Genomic DNA, 25395 nt, shown 5'->3' with positions numbered 1-25395 from the left:
GCGGGGTCACTGCAGTCCCAAGAAGACATCCCTTATTATTCATGACCCATCTTATTATAAACCTGATGTAGCAAGCTTATGTTATGTAGCACAAATCTATGTCAAGAATGAAGCGCTGTAATAACTTGATGTTAGTTACACTGGAGTCATTTTAAGATTATGTATTATATGGCACTTTTTGTTATTCACTTTTTCCCCCTTGCCAAAACACTATTTGACACCTGTGTCCAGGGTTAATGTGGAAAATGCATTTAAAAGTGCTGTGTTGGCAGAAACGCGTAAGCTTAAATGCAGTCAATGAGACAATCCTGCAGTGTTTGTGCATGTCCGTTTTTAGTCCTACATTGTGCTATGATATGTATTAAGAATTACATAGTTGAGCTATATTGTAACTTTTGAATTTGCGTGTTCACCTTGGAAAAATGTGAATTTTGGTGAACATCATAGTGCAAGTTATACAGTACCTGCTGTCGAATTTGTGTTTACCCCCATTTTTGCCTATATGAAGTTTATCCCCCCTAAATGCCGTTGTTGACAATGATCAGAGCTTTTAACATTGTGCACTTCTGGTTTATATAGTTTTCTATATATCTATATATAATATATGAATGTATCAATAAAAATAAATATTTTTTCACATTTATTCTAATAAACACAGTTTAAGGTTCCACTTTCTTTCTTTGCACTAACTACAACGAAATAATAATGACTGTTGCAGAAAAGGTTGCTATGACAGAGGTACTGACAGCTTTCAAACTCATGCTGCACAGAACTGCATCATGCTTTTCTTTTTTTTTTTTTTTTTAAAAACAAATAGTTCACTCTTGGTCATCAAAGACTCGGTGAATACACATTTCAGAGGCTGTTGCATTAGTACGGTTAAGATTCCACAGCGGTTTTATGTCTGGTTTTTAATACCTTTGGTATAAATCAAGATGACTATCGATGCTGCAGCCCTAGAAAATTGTAGTACCAGTCCATGCCACTAGGAGGAGGTAAAAACAATTTGTCAACTGTTCAATGACAATCAAACATCGTAAAAAATGACAATAAAATAAGACAATGTAATCAGAAAAAAGAAATTGTCCACACACACAGTGGGCAGTTAACAGTATATCTATAAGAGCAAGGCATAGGCCAATAAAGTATGGGACAACTGATTTGAGAAACAACAGGAAATTGAAATGAAGCAGCCCATGTTTGTTAGTACAGTTAAAGGGTTTTGTAAGTGTGACTTGCCGGATGAGTAGATGGATCTGTGTCGTCGGTGTCCCAGGTTTACATATTTCAGTCTGCTGACTCCTAAGATATCTTTATGTGTTTCTGTTTTCAACATTAGGATAACCCACCCTCAGATGAGTAGACAATGGTGCAGGTGTCAGAGTGGTGTACCTTCGTCTTTTTCTCCACTCTTCTTTGGGAATGATGGTCTTTTGAGAGTACAGAGCAGTGTCAGAGATATGTTGGTGTTAGCCTACTAAATCTGCTTCATGCATGTGTTGGTCTGCTTCATCAGTACATGTGGACTTCCTTTGTGTGAGTAGAGGTCAGTTACTCCCCCCCCCCCCCCCCCCCCTCCTACGCTCTTTTTCCTTTTAAACATTCTGCTGTTTCCCCTAGCGTCCCACGCTGATGTTGCAGGTCTTGCAGCTGGGATCCTTCTTGGCATTTACTGTGGAGAGACTCATCAGCTGGTGCCCACTGATCTCTGCCACTGTGCCCAAGGATAGGTCTACAGGCTCTGTGTAGATCACCTCCAAGATGACATCTTGGGCGTGGTGAAACACCAAACCACCATCACCCTCTTCAACCTGCTTGCAGGTAAGGAAACGGTTGTTGGTAATGTCGAGCAAAGGAAGCCTCTGCTTACAAAACTCATCACCCCTTGAGCCTTTCGGTGCTAGAACCAGAATCACATAGTGGTAGGCTGTATACATACAGTAGAAGTCTCCAAAGTACAGGTTGGTGTCAGGGTTGAAGAGCGCATCAGCCCGCACCTCAAAGCGATGGCGACCATACGGGGAATCCTGCGGGGGCTTGCCAGTGTTGAACTCTGTGTTGCAGCTGAAAAAGATGCCCTCCAGCTTACCACTGATGGGAGAGCCATGGCTGCCACTGTTGTCTTTAATAGAGGGCAGCATCCGGTTTTCTTGCGCCTCCCTGAAGTTTGCAAACAAAGGAATGAAATCTGTTTTATTCTGTTTTTGCATTTCTCTGGCAATCAAAGTAGTTTTTGTAAATACTGGAGAGAGTGGCACCAGGTTTTAATTTGGAAATGAAAGAGCAATTTTCTGGAATTTGTAACACATGGGAAATAAACTGAATGCGTAAGATGCAAAACATCTTGAATACTGAGCCTCATAATACAAAAAGTTTTATAGTAATCACATTTAGCTTAGTCCAGTTTGTGTCATTGGAATCCCGGGGGTGAAAATATTCCAATGAGCTGTTTGGTTTTTTTCATTATGACAAACTGCTATAAAACAAAAGCAGCTTTCAGATTAACAACTGAACATTCAAAGCATCTGTGGCAGCTGCATACACTTTCTTCTCCACAGAGGGAATCTGAGCAGCAAAGTCCCAATAATGGAACTGTAATTATTACGGCAATTCATACAGCTATCACTCCAGAGGTTCTTATTATATCCATATTTCAAGCTTTGTCATGGGCTTTATGGACTATTCAGCTCCAACCACAAGTGTTAAGAGCCTCATGTGAGCGGTACTGTCAGTACTCTTACTCGCCACATGATGACGCAGTTTAACAGGCGCACGGTACACTGTAGCAGCTACAACTCAGCAAAAGGGAGATGACTATCCAGATGACATCATGCTGTGTAGCACCAACAAAAGACTGCCCACAAGCTGTGGCTTTAGTACAGAGACTGTGCTTTGTTAAGCTGTGAGCATTACCTCTGAGGGACAGGGTGATAGGAGAGAAAACAGTCACTCCGTTAAAAGGAGGAGAAAAGAGGCCAAAAGTGGAAGAAAATTCACTCACATGAAACGAGATAAAAATCAGTTCACTCTAGCTGCACAATGCTTCAGTAAACAGTAGTAGACCACTCCAGAGATATCCCTTCTTTTCCTGTCATACTCGTGTTATTTTTGTTTTTCTTTTGACTACATTCCCGAACAACTGCCAGCTATTGTCTGTCAGCTACATGGAGCTTTCAAACAAATCAAAGTGTAGAAGAAAGACCTGGCTTTTCGTTTGATGTGCATGCGTAGCATTGTTTACTGGGGGGAAAAATGGCTGGCTGCTCGAGTACTTATTTCTGCAGATTCATGAAACCAATGCAGCTGAATCTGGTTTTGTTTTGCTTTAGCAGCTGAAGAGCAACACATTTTTCTGATACCATGTTACCCACATGCTTGTAAACTGTATTGTATAAAACATGACCAGAAAGGAGTGAGCCGGAGAAGTTTGCTAGAAATGTGTGTTGCAGTGAGCCATGCAAGTTGGCAGATGTGTTAACCCAACAATATAACAGCCAACTCTTTAGATACAGAATGACATGGAAGCTCAGTTAGGTCCAGGCTTTAACTTCTTTCTTTGTAATGTAATAAAGAAGAAAATCATAAAGTTATGCCCACCTGGCATGATCAAAGTACTCTTTATTCTGGTTTCTGTAGAAGACAGAGAAAGGCAGCATCCGCCCAGCAATGACCTCCGCCTTCTCCAGCAGCTGGTTTAGATGCACTGTGGAGTAATCTGGAGAAAGAAACATTTTTGTAAAAATGATTTCTACAAAAGCAGATTAGAAATCTGTATACATGCTATCAGCATTTTGTCATTAATGCCATTAGTATTAGTAAATGTAAACATTAAAAAAACAAAACGAGACCCACTAGAAGCACCGGTTAGGATGAAATATGAACCATGCATTAAGGATCCTGGCATTTTTCCATCTTTAACTTTTCCATTTAGATATGACTCAGCATGAAGCCCAAAAACATTTTCGATAAATGGATGTACTCAACGGGGAGTGGACTTTCTCCAAAGCATATAAAAAAAATCATGAATGCATTTTCCCCATGGCTATTTTCCCACAGGCACCAAACACATCATCACAGGTAACCGGTTAAAATTCTCAGTACCTTGAATGAAAATGAAAGAAGACATCCGCTTTATCCTGACACTGTAAATGTTTAATGTCAAAAAGGCTGACTTTTATATAGATTGATGGAGCACAAAGCCGCAGCTTTCTACGTGCAGAGGAAAAATGCATTTGACATCGAACTTGTCAAAACACATGTTCGACTGGTTTTGGTGACAGGACGGGCATCTCGTGCCGGGCTCAACAGCTTCATTTAGCATTCTCCTTCTTCAGCTTCTTACTGTGACACAGCTCACACTCTTCACTTGCCTGTCATTCTTCTTCAGATTTAAACTGCCTCTCCTCATCTATTTTATTTGATTGTATAGCTGTTCTACAGGCACTGATAGTCCACCTGTTTGGTCCAGACTGAAATATTTCAGCTGTTAGATAGATTGTCCTAAAATAATGTCTTGATATTACAGTTGCCAGAAGATAAAGCTTACTAATTTTAGTAATTCTATTAATTTTTTAAGATTGGATTTTTGATGGACTTTACAGAATGTTATGTTTTATATTTTCCCATCATCAGGTTATAATATCTCTTTGTCCAATACTTTGATTACATATACTAAACTGGTTATGGACAAATCAAGTGTGTGATCATGAATAAGTTGTATAGTTTTAATGTTTTATTTGGGAATAGAATGGTGTGTATGTGTGAGTTTGGTGATGGAGTTTTTATTATGAATGAATTATGAATTTTTTATGAATTATGTCTATTTTTTTATGTTTTATGGACAACAGATGGAAATTAGCCCTTGGCTTTAATCTGATATGTTTACATTCATGTAATTTTTTTTTTACATGTATGTTCATTAACATGCACTGTCCTAAATAAAATAAAAACAAATAAATAAAAATAAACTAAAACTACACTAAGAATGAAAACTAGAAGTGAAAACACATTTTAGTTAAATAAAAAATAAAAACTAGAAAAAACTAAAAACTTTTGAAAAAAATGTAAACTAACAAGTTTGTGAACTTTGACAACTAATTAAAGTAAAATAAAAATGCAGAGGAAATTAGGTCTAGTGCCCTACTTTTTTAGTAAGTATTATTTTAGTATGGATTAAAAACAAAAAGTCACAAGGAGATAAAAATAAAGACTAATTAGAAAATAAAAAAACTATAATAAATAACTCTGCTCTGCTATCATGAGTGTTGACGCTCAAGTTATTTGGCACTTCAAAGTGTAGAGAAAGTGAGATGCAACAATCACCCTAAACTGGAATTGGACATCATTAACCCCAGTGATGTCCCTCCTCATCCACCCATGCCATACCTCCCTTCCCCCATCCTGGTCCCCAGACAATGACGTTGAACTCCGAGACCTCTGCATCAGGAGATAAACAGCACAGCTCCTCTCAGCCCTTCTTTGTTATAATCCTTTCCTTCCACTCCGTATATTAGCTTCCCTCTTACCTTCTCCCTCATTAATGCTCTAGCCTTTACTCCATTGTACTCTTCTCTCTTCCATTATCGTTCTCTATAATTAACTCAGGCTCACCCAAAATTAAAGCCAAGACTGATGTCACATATCCTAGAAGTGCATGCATTCATCAAAGCACCATATTCCTCACCAGCAGTGCAGAATTCAATAATTTCGCTCCACTCAGACACGGAGTAGTCCCCATCAGCCTGTTTTGATGCAGTCTGGACAGCCACTGTGTACTCTGTGCGTGGGCTCAGGAACCAGTGGCCCCGGACCGTCATGGGCAGGGGTACTGCCTTGGCCACCAGTTTGGTAGGAACATCCTGGAGGGATGGAAGGAGTAAAAGAGGACAGAGTGGAATGGAAAAAGTGAGTGAGTGTTGGCAGGAAGGAATTAGTCAGAAAGAAACTCCTTATAAAGACACTTGTAGCCACACACATAGATATATTACCCTATGTTACTGGCTGCAGGTAGCAGCCACGGCTTCTCATTTGTGTAAATGTAAACTATACACTTCACCCCCAACAACAACCCCCCACAACCCAAAAATCGGTGGGCCATAGCAGCTCATTGATTGGACCAAGAGCCCCTGCCTAGCAACAGAGTCAGCCCATCAACCCACCGACACTGCTCCTGCGCCAAAATCAAAACATTAGTATGGGGTCGCCTGCTACTCCAGAGCAGAAAGGAGAAACACTCAGTGACACAGCCCCAGCAGTGTGAGGAGGCTGATGACACAAGTCGGTAAGATTATCAAACCAGACTCTTGACTGCGTCGCGAACGAGCTGGCAGAGAAGGCTGTGAGAGCGGTACTAGCCTTTCAGAGCTCAAAGTGACAGCTGACCGTGGATTCTTTGAACAAAACCACCTTGAAATGAGTTCATCTTGCCTCAAGCATGAAAAGGTAAGGTCGTCTTGAGGTAAAACAATGTCAACACTAATCATTTCTGTTTACAAAGATCAATAATTAGCATTACACTAGATGTTTAGAGCACGGCAACATCTATCTAAAGCACTACTGACAGTATGATAATTAAGGTGAAAAGCTCATTCTTCTGTCAGAAGTAGAAGAAATGTAGAATTAACTGAAGTTTCATCAAAAACATCAAATTGAGCAGAGTTTTTTTTCTAAGCCACAGGTTTCTCAGAAAATTTGAATTTAATACTATAATTTAATTAACTGTTCATAAAATATGAATAGATTTAGGTTTATGGCAGATTATAGAGTATAATTATTAAACAAGAATAATAATGGAAATGTACAGCAGTGGTTTAATATATTTTAATAACTGTTGTGCAAAGTATTGCCTGTATTCATGCAGAACTATACAGCTGTTGCTTTCCTTTGTGCTGGCAAAAATATGAATATACTGCTTTTGTGCAACATGTGTAACAGCTGTCTTATATTGCTCATAGTTGCTGTTGCACACCTCTGGCCCGGAGACCTGCTTTTAAAAAAGGATTCAACCAAAAGGAAACGATTAGCTGGTTAAATAATAAAATGTAAAATTGCTTTTTTTTAAAATCATTTGGTTAAAGATACTCTCTTTGCTCTCTTCTCTTTCCCCCTCATCCCTCAGCCGGTCGTAGCAGATGGCTGTGCTGTGCCTGGAGTTTTTCCCTTTCTGCTGAAATTCAATATTTGCTGCCTTTGCTATAACAATAGCACTGAAATCTTTAAATGGTATTTATGCGCCTCCCTTACTTGAGCATTACCTTGTGTTTGAACTTGTTTGAGTTTTTGTTCTCCTTCTTGTTCAGGTCAATGAAATAGTGCGTGATGCGCTCCTTGCTGCGTGCCTCCATGTCCCAGCAGATCTTGAAAGAGTCACAGGTGATGTTGCTAATCTTGATGTTCTGAGGAACTGGGAGCTCCTCCATCTCAGAGATGCTGCCGTCCTGGGATTTACTTCCTGCACAGTCCAGGAGAGGAAAAAAAAGACACCATAATGAAACGATGTGGTTCAAATTTAGTCTAGAAATCCTCTGAATAAACATCAGGTTCTGGTTTACATTTTATACAATAATAGTTGTGTCTCCTAGCACTTAAATTATTTGATGATCTATGTCTGAAGACACATTGACCAGTGACAAATCATCATTATAACCGCATCAAGTCATCAGTACACCTTTAAACCTAACTTACTCCCGCTATACCTAAACATATAGCAGGAATTATTCCACTGGCAGCACACTGGGTAATATAGCCACCATGTCACAGTCACACACAAAAACCTGCTGCGTTACTGACTGCCATATACAGTGTGTTTCCATGGCAACACATCAGTCCCTCTACACATGTACACCTATCAGCTCTCCAGAACATATGCGCCATTAAATATTTTAAATGCTTGAATCCCCTCTCGTCTTGGCACAGATTGGTCTGTTTATGATCAGTTTTAAGGATAAAACACAGCTGTCACAGTGCAGGCCCTGCACATAAGCCCAGAACCATAACATTTAAAATGCCAGTGAATGTCAGAGGAGCTTTTTTCTTTCCTCTTTCTTCTTTAACGGAGGCCCATTATGTCAATTTCCAAATCTATGTTTGTTATCTTGTGCACTATTAGACTCACTTTACATGACTAAAAGCGATCCTTAAATATCTTATTTATCCATCTTTGTTTTTCTGACTGGCTGCCCCTTTGGAAACAAAAGATTCCAGCAGGTGGGTGTGGCTTCTGTGCTCTGGGAAATAAGGAAAATGCAATTCTGGTTTAAGCTACATGCTACATTTTCATACCCAGTACCTAGTGTATTTGACTAAGACAAAAAGCTTCCATTGCTCTCATTCAAAGAAATGAATAAATCTCAATTTTATCTGAGCTGCATAGATGTCACGCACTATAGGCCACTGTAACATGTAGCAAAGGCTTTCTACCCAAAGTGCACAGAGAGGCTAATGAAATGTCAAAACCGGGTTGAATAAGAGCTTTGTAAGATTAGGATGAATATAGACTTTGCGTCACACTATGGGACGCCCACTTGGCACGGCAACAATGTGTTTTCTGTGTATGCTCTGGGGTCTAAACAAGAGTGAGTAAAATTCAAGAATGCGGTGTTTGGGAGTGATTCGAAACATGGTTGGATTCAATACAGTGTCAACAATGGCAGAACCAGTGAAGCATAAAAAACTATCTCTGTTCATCAAATGAGAGGGAGCGAGATAAAAGACTAATCCTATAATTGGTAGTGTGGACACTCCTGCCTCACCTCCATACAACACTAGCAGTAGAGCATCGGTAGACTGATTCATTTTAAGAACCTTTTTTACCTTCTAAAATCATGACTTCTGACCAATTTAGAAAAAAAAAAAAATCCATTAGGAGGCACATTTATGTCCTTCATCACCACATTAAATCACACCAGACCAGACCCCCTACTTACTTTTGTCCTAATCACTAGTTTCTAATCACAACTAGCTGATTACCATCATCTTCGATTTAAAAAGACCTCCTGTTACACACTTGGGCAAAACTGTTGCTCATTTTAATTAAAACGTAACACATGTTGTGGACTTTAGTGCAAGGACCTTTGCATGACTAAGTTATTGCATTTGGACATAACATTTATTATCTCTACCAACATGTCATGACCCGGACTTTTTTGGGACCTATGGGAAAAGGATCCTGCATATATAAATATGTAAAGATACCAGATGTTAAATCATAACCCGATCCAGCATGACTGACTGTACGATCATGCTTGGCCCTACTGCGCTTCTTTGATTTGTGAAACCACCTCATCCTATTGCTTTTAAAGTCCATCTCATTATACTTAAACACACTGAGCTGATAGGTTTGGCTCAGACCAGACAGAGAGAGTGAACGGAAGACGTGACGACGCGGACCTTTGACAGAAAACGCTCCACCGAGTCAGCACAGAGCAGACAGTGATGTAAGCACATGAAGCTTACATAAAGTCCCACCTGAGACTTTGTTTGCTGACCTTTAACAGATTCAAGAAAACTACCAGGCCTGTTGTCATTCTCTGACATTCATGTCAGCAAAAGATGAAATATACCCCAAAGGAAGTGAAACAATGGCAAGGATTTCTTATAGATTTTCAAATGTAAAATGAAGCCTGCTTATAAAAATACTGTGCAAATAAACAATTCTCTAATTCTGGCCACCTTCAGTATACAACTGTAAACATTAACCGACATCAAACATCAAAGATGGAAAACCTGCTAGCTCACTCGCTGTGTTGTGCGGAGTAGGTTGCTTGTCCTCTGCTCCCTAAATTGTTAATGTCAACATTGATGTTTTCACTAAAAACTAGACCCCATGCAGGTCTTTGCCCTCCCATCTCTCTGCAACTCCACAATACTCATTTACCTCGTTTACTCTAATGCTCTCCTAATTAACCTGCAGATGAAGAGCATTACACTGAGGCAGTGAAGCTTTCCAAATGCAGTCAGAAATCACCTACAGAACACTATTGAGGCAACTCAGTCACAGTAAAGGTTGTGCTATTAGGGAAAACAAGCTCTGAAAGCTGAAGGGAAAAGGAAATGGTACTAATGTGAAGAGCTATAGACATATATACAGACAATTGACAGGTTAAAAGGAGAAAGAGGTGAAGTTTGGCTTTGAATTGGTTAGGTTGAAGAGTGACGTGTGCAAAATATACAAAAACAAAAAACCCCAAAAGAGGCTAAAATGAATAAATGATATCTAACTGATACCAGCTAATCTAGCTAATCTTGTGTTCACCAGCTTTGTCAGAGCCAGTGTTAAGCTCAGGTCTGAATCCTCTGGGGCTGCAAGAGCACAAGACGAATGATGAAGAACACCAAACGGGATGAAGGTCAGGCGGTAAGGGAGAAAGCAGAACCTTTCATGGCTTTGCTCAGGAAGACTAAAACCTCCCTCCTTTTTAAATTAACGTGCTATGTTTGACGCCAGTGTTCATTTTGCTGAATCATAATTTTTAACACAATATACTGTAATAAGCCGCTGTTATTTTCTGTCGATTTACTCCATTTCCTTATGCTGTTTATTAGGAGGGGGCGAAATTTTGCTTGATCTTTATCAAGCAAGACAAGAGTCTGTTTTGGAGCAAATGCTTGAGAGCTTATGAGCACAGATTACTCATGCTGTGCACATATGCACCGGGAGTTCAAAATAACATGCAAGATCTGTAGATGCACAGCAGAGCACCAAAGAGCAGGCCACGGAAATATCGGCCCTATTGAAAAAACAAAAACAATCTTAAAAGATGAAAAGCCTCAGACGAGTTTAAGAAATGGACCATATTGGTTATTGCCCTTTTACTGTGCAAACAGTCTAACGCCACAGGGAAAAGCAATAGTGCAGAAGGATCAATATAAATCTTGTTAACATGCATACATGGAGCCATCCTAATGGCTCTTTATGGTGGGATTTGTTCCAGTCACACCTGCCTCCAAATTATAAATTACTTGTTGGCACTCTTTACCAGCAAGAGGAAAGTGATTTGATTTCCATTTAGACCATTTAAGCAATGTAAATGAACTCTCTTGGTGGTCGGAGTTTCCATGATGTGAGACTACATTATGCTTCCATTTGAAACTTCTTGAATTCAAAACAAATAAACTTTCAATCAAGTTTAATGATAAAAAAAACAACAACACATTTCTGAGCACTGTATGTCGGATTATTGTTTCTGAGTGCACAAGTAGGTACTCAGACAGACAAGCCTCCTACATTTTAAGTTGCAGTGCTCGATGTAAAATTGATCTGCAGACATGAGCAACACAACAGACACTAGGCATAGATGCTTGCAAAAAAAAGAAAAGAAAAAAAAATCACGCCTTTGTTCTTCTCAATGCACAGGCTAGACCGGGACAGAGATCATGCTGGGAGTGAGAGAAGCCGCCAACGGAAAAACATCTTTCTCTCAGAGTGAGTTAAACAATGCCCCGTTCATCAGGTTACGCAGTCTATGTTCCACCTTTTAGACATCAGTAAGCCCCCGAACACCAAACAAAGATGAGTAACGATAATTTAATAATGCAGTCTTTAGTTAAGTAGGTTCAAAATCAACAAAATCAATACAGAGGGGTTTTTTAAAGACTTTTCAGAGACCAGAATGAATCATCAGTGCTCATTTGCACAAAATATGAATCTCCAAATCTCAGACTTGTGTTTTTTTACATTTCATGTTTTGAGTTTCTGCAGCGAGGGATTTTTGTATACCAGCAGTGAAAAAAGAAAGAAAAAATAAGCATAAATGTTTGCAGTGGCTTTTCAAGGTCAGACGCCACTGTTATCAATGATGCTTTGAAGCATCTCGTAGAGCGGTCAAGTGCAAGTGAATATGTTACACGGTCAATAAGTGACTGCATAATATGTACCTCCAACTCTTGCCAGCACAGTCATGAGACACAACTGCTCACAGTGAACACAGCCAAACTAAAATGCCAGCTTACTCAGATGACGCTGTATGACATAAGGCAGACCTGCTGTTGTATCATGTTGATACATACTGGATAGGCTTTTCCGTGTGTCCACAGAGTATTTTTTAATCACAGGAGTCTATAGCCATTTTCGCAGATGTGAATGACTGGAGCCACGCACCAAAATTAATTTAAATGGATGGCTGCACCGTTCGAGTGAGTGTGTGTAGGAGAAAAGGCCATAGAGAAATGGCTCTGCAGAAGTGTTTTGGATAGAAATTGTTAGTGGATGTAGCTTTGATTCCAAGAATATGTCTGTATGACCACAAGGAGCATCGCTACTTTCACTCATTGACTCCAGCCCTGCTCGACTGTGACACAGCATGTTTGAGCTAATAAAAAATGAACATAATGAAACTTTATATCTTTGTTCCTATTTTCAATTGATCATTTTAGCATTCTGAAATTTACTGTTAGCAGTAAACACGTGACTGGTGATAATGTCAGTAATTTCAAAAAGGGTTTGTCAGCTGTTGGAATAAGAAAAAAAATTCAGTTGATTGAGCTAGAAAAAAAAAAGAAATTGCTTGATTTAGGAGGACAACAGCTATCTTTATAAAGACTTTCAGTCCTTCACTGCCAGCTTGATCTCAGAACAATTTCATGATGTTCTCAGGTCCACTGTCAAGGGATTAAAAATGCATCCATGTATTGACTTATCAGTGCACCTGTCCATTCTGGAAATGCGCATGCTAGTATGTTACCGCTGTTTCAGAGAGATTTCAAAGAGCACAGTCACACTGCTTAGTTGCATTAATAGCAGCCATCCATCATGGCAACTTCATCACATCAGCGGGTACGGCACAAAGGCCATGTGAGACATGCAGCGTGGATTTGATTACGTTCTGCAAATGCGTATTAACTGTGGATATAAAATCAAAATGGTGGTCCTTGTCAGCCTTACAGGGGTTGGTGACAAATTTATCCAGCACAGCATCGGGGGAGCGATCCATAGACTATGGAGAACACCAGCAGACAAACTCTGCTCACATGAGCTGATGCTGTGACTTGTACTACTCTTCATTCTCAGCAAAACTTGCCCCACACCCACCTACTCATGTCACAGCCCCATCACTAAACTGAACCATTAACACCCCGTCTAAAACTGGACACACAGAAACGACTTGTGTCCGACCATTCCTTTTGTGCACTGAAATTCCCAAACAGTCTTCACTGTGTTGGAGAGTGCCCTTTCCCACAGACAGTAAGCCTACTGAAGCTATATGCACCCATCTGCTGGGTCAGCATAGGCATAGAAGCCTCTCATCTGATAATAAAATATTAATGATTTGGAAGATAAATTTAGAAAGCTGTGGAACAGTGAAATGAATGCGGACCTTGAGAAAAATGTACGCATTGATTGGATAAGATAACAATCCATTTCCAGGAAAGGTAAGAGCGAGTGATCCAGTCTTTTAGAAAGGGTGTGGCTGGGACAGTGCAAACTATATAATATAATATAATATAATATAATATAATATAATATAATATAATATAATATAATATAATATGAGGCTCAGGTGATAAAATTCAGAGACTGGGAAAAATCTACAAACCATTCTTAAAAAAGAAAGAAAGTTATCCAAACAAGCTGAAATCTGTAGTTTTACAGATGTGCTCCACCTTAATGTGGCAACACTAAATATTTATGGGAGTATGAAGATAATCTGCACAAAAATCCATACATAAATTGTTTTTTCCTAATCTCTTCATGAAGTTCAAGTTTTGTCCACAGTACTCGGGGCGTTTGTTCCTATCAGACACATTATAAACAGTTTCAACTAACCCATTGACAATACTTGTACAAGAACAACTACTTGTCCTGAAGAATTCGCACAGAAGGTGGACATTGTCACTGTGTTGCTTCATAAACAGAGTATGTGGGTGTCTCAAGGACACACACAGATAATATTTACACTGAGTAGCCTTCTTGGAAACTAAGAAAGTGGCTGTTTTGGCTCAGCAGTAAACCTGCAGCACAGAAAGCACAAAGGCTAGCACAGTGATCATTTGAAACGGGCAGCATCGCGTATATACCGTTTAGAATCAGCTCTAAGGGGTATACACTCTGGCAGCTAAAAGATTTTACAGTGACCGAGGAGACTTAATAAAGATACATCACTGACACCTTGGATGCCCTAACCAGCCTGTGTACACATACAAATCAATCTGGCATAGAAACTTATGAAGAAAAAAAATGAACCCAATTACACAATGAAAAGGTGTGATCATATTTCATGTGAATTAATTTCCAATCTTAATTAAGAGGCACCTCTGTGAGCAGGAGTCTTGACGCAGATGTGGAATTAGCGCTGTGTAATTGCACTGATGGGTGTGTAGGGCTGCACCGCCTGAGAACACATGTGGGTGCAGCCATGTTTCTGCCTCTCATTCTCTCCTGATGATGACTTGCCTTTTTTCTTTCCCCACCATTCAATTCGCGTCGGGGTTAAGCCTCTTCGTGCAGCTACTTGTCAATTTTCGCATTACAAGCCTGGTTTATGAAGCCTCGTTTTCTATGATGGGAATAGTTTCAGCTCTTCGTTTAATGATAAATATTCGGAAAACTTTTGATTCGAAGAAGTGAGCCACAGACAACACACAGCACGGGCGCAGCTGGAAGACTTGATGAATTATAAACGTGAGCGCAGGGGAGACTTTTATGGGAACTGGGGGTGGGATAGCAACTAAAGAGCGTCTCGTTTGTAATTATAAAATTTGCAGGATGACATGCAGTAAGTGAGCATACATGGGAAAAGGCAGCTCCTTTGGAAGATGGAAGAGAATTAGCGATTAAAGGCGGGGTGGCAGCCGGCCTCTGTCCATGTCTGTGGTGCTGAAATCAAGACACTCATCATTTAGACTAAGATTCCTGCCTCCAAGTTAAGCAGTACACATTCATTTTGAGCCAAGACCTTATTGCCACTGTAAAGACGCTCAGCTATTCCGAGCACGCACAAGCGCACCATCCATTCATCCATCCGAGGAACCAGCGGAGCCAGCTGCCCCTATTACTGCCACACAATAAGGGTACATACAGCACGCAGAGACAAACACTGACAAACTGACTGCATGCCTGCAGCGACTCCGAAACTAACAAAGCGGCCTAATGCACTGGCGTTATGCGGAGATATGTCAGCACCCCAGTGAGAAGCAGACAATCCCCCCTTACCATCTCGTTCGCATAACTGTATGGCGTCCAAGCTTAGGTCCTTGATCATCCCCTCGCAGGGACTTAATGGACTGCTGATGTTGTGCGCCAAACCTGGTACCTCCATCTCTGCAGAAGAGCCTGGATGATGTTAGTAGTTTAAATTTCGTCCACGGATTTTGCACAGCAGAAGGCGTCCGTCCGCGGTCGTTAAGGGGTGGGAAAAGAAAGAGAAAGAGAGACTGGTGTCCAGTCAGTCGCTCGCAGCTCTCCTCTGTCTCTCTGGGGTGGTGCGGCTATTGGCGCGTCAGCGGAATCGTCACGGGCGCGAGCAGCACACGCCGCCAGTTGCAAAATGAGGCATGGCAGCTTTTGCGGGGATCCGTGAACGTATATCACTGTATGTATTTATCTTGTTTCACACGCTGCCAAAAGCAGAAGAAGCTTCTGAGCCTTCAGAGCCACAAGTGTGCGCGCGCCCGTCCTGTATGTTACGCCGCCGCGGGACAGTTGAGCATGAATAGTTCAGCAGATTAGCGCAGAGACGTTCTGGAAATACAATGGCTTCTTATGTAACCAGATTAGCTCGGCGTTCCTTTTCCACGTTAGGTCCCTCATCTAAACGGTCCACGCGCTCCCGTTCGTCCCCATTTCACGTTTAACGTCATCCCCAACGAGGCTCTCACATGTCCTTATTTGGTGAGGTGTAGTCCCCTTTTTGTGCAGGAGCGCAGGTGCAAGTGGTCCAGGCGGTAATGAGCAGTGGGACGACTCTGACATGCTGCAGGACATAACGAATGACCAGGCTTACCTCTGCTTTTCCATTTAGGTGACGAATCCTCTCGCTCTTTAGACATGTTGGCGCATAATAACATATCATAGCCAGAAAACCACACTTTATACTGGGTGTGGGTGTGTAATTATCTCCATTAGACCTCTACACCCTTTTTTTATCAGTGCCTCCCAGGAACAGGAAGGTCAAGTGCAGGCGTAGACCACACTGTGGCTAAGCAAGGCTTCAGGCTGCCTTTAATAACAGCATTTGATTATACAGAAGTTGTGGCTCATCATCATGGAGTCATTCTCATTCTTATATCTCCTAAAGCAGTCTTCCCTCGTCTCCATGCTCCACATGGGAGCATCAGACTGAGGAGGTGTCACTTTCTATTTGTTTTTGTTCAAGTGTTATACAAGAAGCCCGGAGGAGAGGCCAGAGTGCTTATCTAGTCAGCGGACAACGGATTCTGCAGCTGCGTCTATTCCCCCTCTTGAGTCATGGTGCTTAAAACCACAAAAAGAGGGAGGGAGTGCAGTGAACCGTATAGAGGAGAGTCACCCTAACTCTTCTGGGGAAACACACTGTCACAGCATCATCATCATCATCTCTGAAGTTGAGACAGACAAGAAAAACTGTAGATTAACAAAACTAAAAAGGGGGAAATAATAATAATGTTTGATTTGCCTGCAGGAAAGTAATTGGCTTGCGTTTTCATGCAGCTTGAAGGATTAAAAAAATGGGGTTGTGGCAGGCAGGCAAATTAAAGTCCTGATAAGCTCATAATCACTATGGCATTCAGATTCAGTAGGAAACATATAAGGCGCACCACTAAAGCCTTGAACATATTCCACGCTTGGATTCCACTAAGGCTCACATTTCCTGCCAGGGATACACAGTGCATTTAAGGTAAAGGTCAGCATCCTGATCACTCCCTGCAAACACACTGCAGTGTTCTGGGGAGAAGATGCTGCCACATTCACCTTAAAAATTTAAATTGGAGTTATTTTTAGTATGCCTTTAAGTGGATGAAAGCCATGCGTAACATTATATATTTGCTATATGACATGACTTGACAGTTGCCCCCCAGCTGTGTAAAGAGCATTACAGTGACATCCATGGATTAACAACACTGCATTTGTTTAAATGCCCCCCACACCCCACTGGTTTCAGAAACCAGATCATTGAAAGTCCATGTGCAGTGACTAAATCATAAACAAAAACAAGTAGAGCACACCTAATAGCCCTAAATGCACAAGCTTCAAAAAGCCTAATTGCTATATGTCATCATCAATTTCCCTTTGTTGCCCTGTCTCCCTCCCCCCACACCTCTTATGTCCCTCCACTGCCTGCTGTGCTGATCTGCTTTGAGAGAGGAGGAGCAGGATGGGGAGGGGGAGGGATGAGGCTGACCAGTTCTGGAGGATTCCTTCTCATTCTACCTCCATCCATCCTTTCCGCCACGCCATCTCTCCACCCACCAATATCCCCTACAGGGTGAGTCGTCCTGTGTTAGCATCAGTGTTTCCAGTAGAGCTGCAGGAGGATGAAAGAAGGCAGTGTAACACACACACACACACACACACACACACACACACACACACACACACACACACACACACACACACACACACACACACACACACACACACACACACACTGCCAAATCTTTTCCCCTTTCTTGTTCCTTTACTAACATTCTTCCTTTAATACTTTTGCCTCTTCAGTTCTACTTTGTCAATTGTCTACCATTTTTTCCTCTCATTTGTCTTCTCATTTTTCTGCTCCACTCCAAATCTTGCAGTGCCATGCAGTGTATGTTTGTGTGTGCACACTATAGGCCATAGTGTACACTGTATTGGCAGTCCACTCTCATTTGCTCCCTCTGCTGTGTTTAGAGGCCAAGTGAACACACAGTGGCAGATGGAGAAATAGCGGGGAGAAAGGTGCAGTGAGAAAACAGATCAAATAGGTGTGAAGATTTTGAAGTGATAAAGAAGGCGGAGCGACCCATATGCAGACGTCTCTATAATTATATTTAATGCCTCTGCATCTTTCGGCATCTCTTACACAGCCGCATACACACAGTCTCAGAGGTCAGTTAAGAGGCAGAATATGGAGTGCATGGGCAGACCATTTTACATTTGCAGAAAACAATACCAAGTCACCACTGTGTGTGTGTGTGTGTGTGTGTGTGTCACATCATACCACAAAGACATTTATCTGGCGTTTCAGGGCAGCAAATGAAGCATGTCATTGATTTACAGTGTGAAGTCTGGCCTCGGTGTAGCTGCAGCTTGATTGATAATGGATCTGTGCTTATGCGTTTTCTCCGGGGGCCCAGTTCAATTCCACTTTATCTAAGATTATATGAAATTCAAATGAAGTTCATTTATACGCCGAAAGGCCACAATGAAATCAGGGGAGACCAATTAAAAGCCGGGTCCAAATGTTATTAATAAAATGAATTAATTGGGTGTGCAATGCAGGATAAGCATGAAGGAAAATAAGCTTATTTGTTTTGCTGGAGAGCTTCGCATGAGGAGGATAAACATGTATAGCTGCAGAGCTAGAGGCTCATTAACTATAGCTTAACACAAAGACTGGAAACAGGGAGGAGCAGCTTTCCTCCCTCTGACTGAAGAAAGAAAAACCCACCTATCATCGTCTATAATGCTCACAAATGCAGTCATATTATTTTGTTAATTTAACCAACTATGCCCATATTTCAAGGCATGATTGTTTTTTGACTTTCACATTATTATGCCAATGTTTCAGCTTGTTAGTTGTCTTTTTATTTCTGTTTGTATGGAATAAAGCGTAAACAAATGAGCATAAATGTGTTGTTTACTGAGGTGCTGCCAAGTGGGTTGGTTGTGCTTTGTTATCAATGCTTTCCAGGAATGACAGTTTACAACCTTTAAGTGAACCAAACTAAAAAAACATAACAGAAATGATATTTGTATAGGACCTTTCAAGACTAATATCACAAAATGCTTTACAACAAAATACTAAAAACTTAAAATGTTCAAAAATAGATTTTTTAAATTGGTGAAAAACAGGAAAACTTTGACAGACCTTCAAAAATCCTGGAGACCTGTTGCTCAAGACCACTTCAAAAAATACAATTTAGTCTGGCTTCTTAAAGCAAAGTAGAAAGAAATGTTCTTGTGACCGTTTTCAACATCGGTGATGCAGATGCTCTGACATACGGGTCACTTTATATGATGGAGAATGAGCTCACAGAAAAAGAGCTAGACTTATCAGGCACCGTGAGCATAATGTCCACTGGATAAGAGCCAGGTATGGTGAGGTAGCAACCGAGTCACAGCTACTCTAATTTACACCTTTCCTGCAGAGGCAAGCTGCCCATGAGAACAATATGTGAAGCTGTGGACTCTGGTCTTTTGACGGGGATGCTGCCAGGATGCTGAATAAATGCAGGGTTGGTTAGTGATAACAAAAAAAAAAAAATACTTCTTTCTCTGCAATTTAGCTGTCCCTCTCTCACCCTGTCTCTCACAATAGCACATGAAATTGAAATTAGCCACGCTGGGCAAAGGGAATGATTGCCGACTGTGCTGCACACACAACTACCCATAGTGCAATTGAAAAGACTCTGAAATTTTGCAACTACTAGCTTTTCTCTAGAGCTCTAATATCCTTTATGAGATTAAATGTAGGTGAATTTGTTTCTGCCGAATCCAGATACATTCTCTTCATGATGGGACCATTTTCTTAGATAAGACCTAGATTTAATTATAGGTGTGATCCGTTTGTCATGTCAGCAATTGGCAGCAGACAGCAAAAGGAATGTTTTCATAACATCCTTCCTACACATTACCCCGTGAGTTTCTCACTTGTACATACCAGTATTTACATCCCATTCAATATTGTGATGTTATAGAAACCACAGGTGCTTTACAGACCATAGTTCAGTGGCACCACCTGTTAAAGGGCTCATTTGAGATGGATGAGTGACTCCCTCTGTCTATGTGGCAAACAGCTGAACATTAATTTGCTGCCATAATCAGAAGAGAGGCCTGGAGATGTTTTTTTTTTTGAGCAATAAAATAAAAACGACTGAAAACCGAATCACTTTCCATATGTCAGGTAAAATACAGCACTTTGGGAATATGCAAACAGCCACAGGCAAACGCATCATTTTCTTTCAAGTTTGAACATTTTCCAAACTAACTTCAAAATTACAGCTATGATATGTATTAGAGGTGGCGAATGACAATGTGCTGTGCTGCAAAGAGTCTCTCACGAATAAAATGCTATTTTTATCATTTCTTTACATTTTATAATCTGTTGCTGAGTAACCATTTTCCACGCTTTACTTGGGAAATGTCATTTTCAGTGACAATACTGCCCCCTTGAGGTTTTCCCTCTGCAAAGCAAAAACAGTTTTTCTAATCTTCTCATATTAACCAAGAAGCATCATCACTGCTGAATTTGTGACCGAGATCTCACAAAAACCCATATTTTATTTCACGGATGTGAACAGTTTTCTGGCAGTTAGTCGTGCAGAAATGTATTATTTGCAGTACTTTCATGCAAAACAAAGAAAATAAATTCTCTCCCCATACTACAGTAGCCTGTTTATAAGGAGAGAAGACAACTTTAAATTTCTTCTCAAGTGTGTCTTGTACTGCAAATCCTCATTGGTCATAGATTCATTTTGTTGGATTAAGCAGATGCTGTGCAGGTTAGACATCATGTAAGCACATTACCCTCAAACTGCAGTATGCAAATGTGTTTTTGAATGTGTCTTTAAACAGACACACCAAGTGATTGCAGAATAGTGCAGAAGGATTACCTTCAATTCAATTTATATAGCTCCAAATCACAACAACAGTCACTTCAGTGAAAGCACTTGGTGACAGTGTGAAGGAAAAACCTCCCTTTTAACAGGAAAAATAACTTGAGCAGAACCAGGCTCAGGGAAGGGCAGCCATCTGTCATGCTGGGTGTGAGGAGTGGGAGACTGTGTGGAAGAGAGCCAGAGAATAATTAATGATGTAATGCAAAGTGGTGGATAAACAGAGTGAAAAGAGCTGATCAAAGAAGAAAGACTTGATGCACGATGGGAAGCCCCAATGGGCCTAGACTAATGCAGCATAACCTGAGGGTTCAGCGTCACCTAAACCAGGCCTAACTTTTTTTAGCCTAATTTTAACTAACTTCTGCTGGTCAAAATTACAAATAAAGTATGTATCCAAGGCGGATGAGTAAAACTCCTTTTTGTCAACATAAATCTCTTAATACAAGATAAAGAAGTGCAATTTCTTTATCTTTCTTTATAAGGAAGAAAAATTTTCCCCAAAGCCTTCCAGTGTGCTGGATTGGAGTCTTTGCAAGGTCGATTCTGGCCCTCGGGCTCCACGTTTAACAGCCCTTTTCTAGAAATACTGCACTGATACTGTGCGCCTGGACAGCCTGGTAGCTTCAGACTTGAGAAAGTTTCAAAACTCGACATTTCTGTGTTATGTGGGAAACAAAACCAAAAGGCGCTTTTGTTTGCATACATTTATTACCTTCATAATATCATTTGAATGTTCGAACAAACATTTTTTTGCCTGCTTGACAGATTCTCTGAAAAGTTTATATCTGTACTACAATACAGTTAGAATAACAACAGCATCAACAGATGCCACAGTGAACAGAGCGTTGACCACATGGCAATGTTTATGCACGAATCCATCTTAGGAATATGGTGCAGAATTGTACGTTTCTCACGCAAAAACAATGACTGTAAAAATGAAAAGTTGTACAAAAGTTATGTTATACATCATTTCCTTAGTGGTTTACATTTACATTATAAATGTACCATTTGATTGCAGTACAAAGATTCCTTCAAATAAATCCCTTTGGGAATATTAATATGACTAATACAACAAATCAAAGACATAATTGTGAAACTATTCAATCAAGGGCAAAGACTAGGCAAGCTAGCAGTAAACCTTTTGACTTGGTGAGTCCCTTTACTGATCTGTGATCAAGCTGCAATAACATGCATCATCAAGGCAATATATATAAATTTGAAACATTCACTTGATGAGACAAGAACCTCTATTGCCCTCCGAGCAAACACATCCAAAAAAAAGTGAAGGATGAAAACAAATGTCTGCTAGGCAGGAACACGAGTCACAGCACTGGGAGAATCAGTGCTCAACATTATTTATCTATTTTCTTTTTAAATGTAGTACCATGTGGAGCAAAAGCAGCTCCGGGTTTCCTTGTAGAATAAAGAATCCCTTTCTACATTAAGCTTTAGCCTTCTTCATCTTCTTTAAGACTTCAAAAAAACAAAACAAAAACAATAAAAAACAAAACAAAAACAAGAATTTACCTGGTTTGCATAAGCAACCATGTCAGAATATCACTTAGTGTAGTGTTACTAACTTGACAACCACATTGAGAATGGCTCAAGTCAGATAGGATAGGATGCGAGATAGGACGGAAAAGTGGTTAAAAATGAGGGTTTTAAATCGCTGTAAATTAAAACAAAAAAGTGATAAATGATCAACTACTTTGAAACGATACGAGGATTGCTGCTGCTGTCTGTCATAATTAAATCTGCTGAGATAAACGTTTACGCACTTGCAGTGATAATTTTTCAGAAGTGTCTTGTACATACTTTAAGAGTTTATACAGGTCTTGTTCATTTAAACTAAGAATATTACTCAGTCTTAGCTTTTAAACCTACTGTACTGCAAATATAAACAAAAAGGAAAAATGACTTCACAAAGAGGCTTTGAATTGCACTTGAAAAACGCTCTCATCATTGGAAGATGGATGTTCTTGTAGTTTAAATGCTCAGACATATTTTAAGAACATTACACAAAAAAAACATTTGAGTTATCCAAAGTTAATGAACTGCTGGAAAAAAGGATGTTTTCCTTTTCAAAAAACACACGACTGAACATAATCCAGGGCTACAGAGCAAACACAAGCTCTGGTGATAAACACTGCCGCTGCATGCATAATTCTGTTACTTTATTAAACACTGCTTAACCAGGTTTTGGGGATATTAGATTACATGACTGATAGTAGAAAATACCAGATTTTTATTTGTTTTCATCTTAGATCTCGCAGTACTTCTGGTGACCTTAGTTCTCTATTTGTCTCGCAGAACTATTAATATGAGACCATGTTGGCTGTGGGAAAACTGGTTCTTTCTGTGATGGCACTTCCTATCTGGAAAGTAAGGTCAGAACAAAATATTAGTGTTCTTAACGAAATTTCTTCCTGCTGAAAAAAAATGAGTTATGGATATTGGCACGTTTCACTATTAAAGGCAAGGCCTTGTTCTGTTAACAGGCCTCCTCTCCTTGCTCTAGCTGAAACTCTAAGCTAACAGAAAGATAAAAAAAAGTTTCAGATACACAGTAGACCAGATTGGGAGATTTAAGGCACATGGAAGGGGCCACAGAGAGGCCATGACTGGCAAAAAAGATAAAACAAAAGACCAAGTACTATAAACACAGAAGAAAAACCACAGAAAATTGCCTGTTGACACAATCAAAGAGGCCTACAAAGCTTTGCCTAACTGTCTCACATCTCTGCTGCTGTCTAATGGCACAGCCATGTTATGGCTCCAGAGACTAAAGGGCAGGAAATAAAACTAAAACTTACAAGCAAACTAATTACAAAAAACAAAACAAAATAATCATAGACACTCATTCATGAAAATATAAAAAAATACATATGTAAACCGATTACCAATAAACATTCCACTCATTTGCCTAAGATGGTAATAAAAACTAAAAAATAAAATCATAATGCAAAATGAATACAAAATACTTATTTTTGTCTCGTCTAGAAAGAGAAACTGATGCTCAACACAAACACTGATCTCGGAGGAATGTCCACCAATCGAAACACTGAAGGAGTCAAAGGTCACAATGAGATTTACTTTGGTTATGTGTTAAAGTTGATCAAGTCACCGCTTAGGTGCGCTGACCTATTATTACTTCATTTGGTGCTGTGCTAATGTCACTGGTTAAGTGCTTACTTTTGGCTTGGTAGAAAATGCATCTCTGCTTTAAGTCAATAAAAAAATGCATAGTTTCATTTCAATCTAAGGAATAAGGCTCTCACAGGCAAAAATCTAGTATTATTAAAGTGCATGTCACTGATACAAGAGCATAATACAAATGCAGGTAGTACCAATGTGTAAAATGATGTACTAATCATTCTGCCTGTTCCCTTGAACAAAAAGTGGACAGAAATACTGGACAGAACCAAAACCACACCCTTCATATATAAATGCTCAACAAGAGACTAGTGGATTTATAAGGCAATAACACTGAACTTCATGTATCTGAGAAATCCCTTTTTTTGTTGTTGTTGGCACTTCAGGTAAAACTATGGCTTTTAAAAAAAAAAGTATTTATAAATGCACTATATGGCAATGCAACTTTGCGAACAGTCTCAATTCAGCTGAAGCTGAAAAAGGGTAAACAACCACTGAAACCTAGACACCACTCTAAGATGCTGGACTCTGGTCTTCTTTATGGACGGTTCTCCGATGACTGGAGCTCTGGAGGCGCCTACCATCGCCCACTGACGCTGGCCATCTCAGCGTGAAACTGGCGGGAGAGGCGGCCGCTTGCCCCCCCTTCCAGGAAGGAGGACCTGATGGGTGGCTCAAATAGTTTCCTCCGGTTCTTGTTTAGTTCTGTGGGCAGGAAAAAAAAAAAAAAAAGATAACCGCAAAACATCAGGAGCAGCAAAGGTGATACAAACATAGTGTTTAATGTGGGGTAACTTCCATTGTTGCGATGGGAATTGCAGCAAATCAAAGTAAAAATAAATAAAACCGTGGAGAATGTTGCCATGTCTCTGCAGCCTTCACTGATCTACAGTGACAAGAAAATTGGATTCAAAGCACTACAGAATTGCTCAGATCAACAAAACCCCTCTTTGTGTCCATCTGTTTTTACACAGCAGTTTGGACAAAATGATTTCATAAAAATGTCTCAAGAACACCCTGGCATCTCTCAGTTATTCATATGATAGCCGCAGTCTGTCGGTGCCAGCATAAACCTTCAGTATGATTACTGGAGGCAGGCAGCTCGCTCCAGCAGCTCTTTTTACTGGCACACCAGCAGGAAGTTAAAACCTGGATTGCCTTGACTGGTATTCTATCTTTTTATGAGAAGCAAAAACACAGAAAGACAGACAGAGATGCGCAATATGCAGTTTTCAAGCTCTAGAGTCGGTCAGCGGAGATGAAAGTTGACCTCGACTTGGCTGAGGCGACAGGCAGCAAAACCGATCCTGGCCTTGGATCCCTCTGCTTCCTTAATAATCATAGTGCTGACCTCGACATTTCCCCTCATTGCCCTCGCTGTCAACCCTGACTCTGGTCAGACGTTTGTGAACTGAACATTTAAACAATAACCATGACAGGAAGCTCATGATCCCAACACAGACATGATTAACTCGTGCAGGCTATTATAATGTCAGTAATGAAGTGTGACAC

At 40.3% G+C, this 25395-nt stretch overlaps 2 protein-coding genes across 2 annotated transcripts in view; both read right to left on the bottom strand.

The window, feature by feature from the left end:
- Positions 1-363: 363 nt before the first annotated feature.
- phyhiplb (phytanoyl-CoA 2-hydroxylase interacting protein-like b) lies at positions 364-16003 on the bottom strand. Its single transcript, XM_004551481.6, has 5 exons — positions 15149-16003; positions 7254-7450; positions 5684-5858; positions 3598-3715; positions 364-2160 (listed from the first exon to the last, which is right to left on the bottom strand). The coding sequence occupies exons 1-5, from the start codon at positions 15252-15254 to the stop codon at positions 1617-1619; spliced, it is 1140 nt and encodes a 379-aa protein (XP_004551538.1). The 5' UTR covers positions 15255-16003; the 3' UTR covers positions 364-1616.
- A 5416-nt stretch (positions 16004-21419) lies between these two features.
- bicc1a (BicC family RNA binding protein 1a) overlaps positions 21420-25395 on the bottom strand; it is a 60521-nt gene continuing 56545 nt past the window's right edge. The window contains exon 21 of the mRNA XM_004551480.5: positions 21420-24588. Coding sequence (XP_004551537.1) covers positions 24461-24588 — 128 coding nt within the window. The 3' untranslated portion in view covers positions 21420-24460. The remainder of the gene's footprint in view (positions 24589-25395) is intronic.

Source organism: Maylandia zebra, linkage group LG13 (assembly GCF_041146795.1).
Source record: "Maylandia zebra isolate NMK-2024a linkage group LG13, Mzebra_GT3a, whole genome shotgun sequence".
NCBI lineage: Eukaryota > Metazoa > Chordata > Actinopteri > Cichliformes > Cichlidae > Maylandia > Maylandia zebra.
This window is presented reverse-complemented; position numbering and strand designations above follow the sequence as displayed.

Excerpts from the sequence above, each read along its gene's own strand:
- phyhiplb (XM_004551481.6), bottom strand. The coding sequence starts at position 15,254 with ATGGAGGTACCAGGTTTGGCGCACAACATCAGCAGTCCATTAAGTCCC. Across the intron at positions 5,859-7,253 it reads CAAACAAGTTCAAACACAAG|GATGTTCCTACCAAACTGGT; the intron begins GTAATGCTCAAG and ends CCATCCCTCCAG. Across the intron at positions 2,161-3,597 it reads GAGTACTTTGATCATGCCAG|GGAGGCGCAAGAAAACCGGA; the intron begins GTGGGCATAACT and ends TGCAAACTTCAG.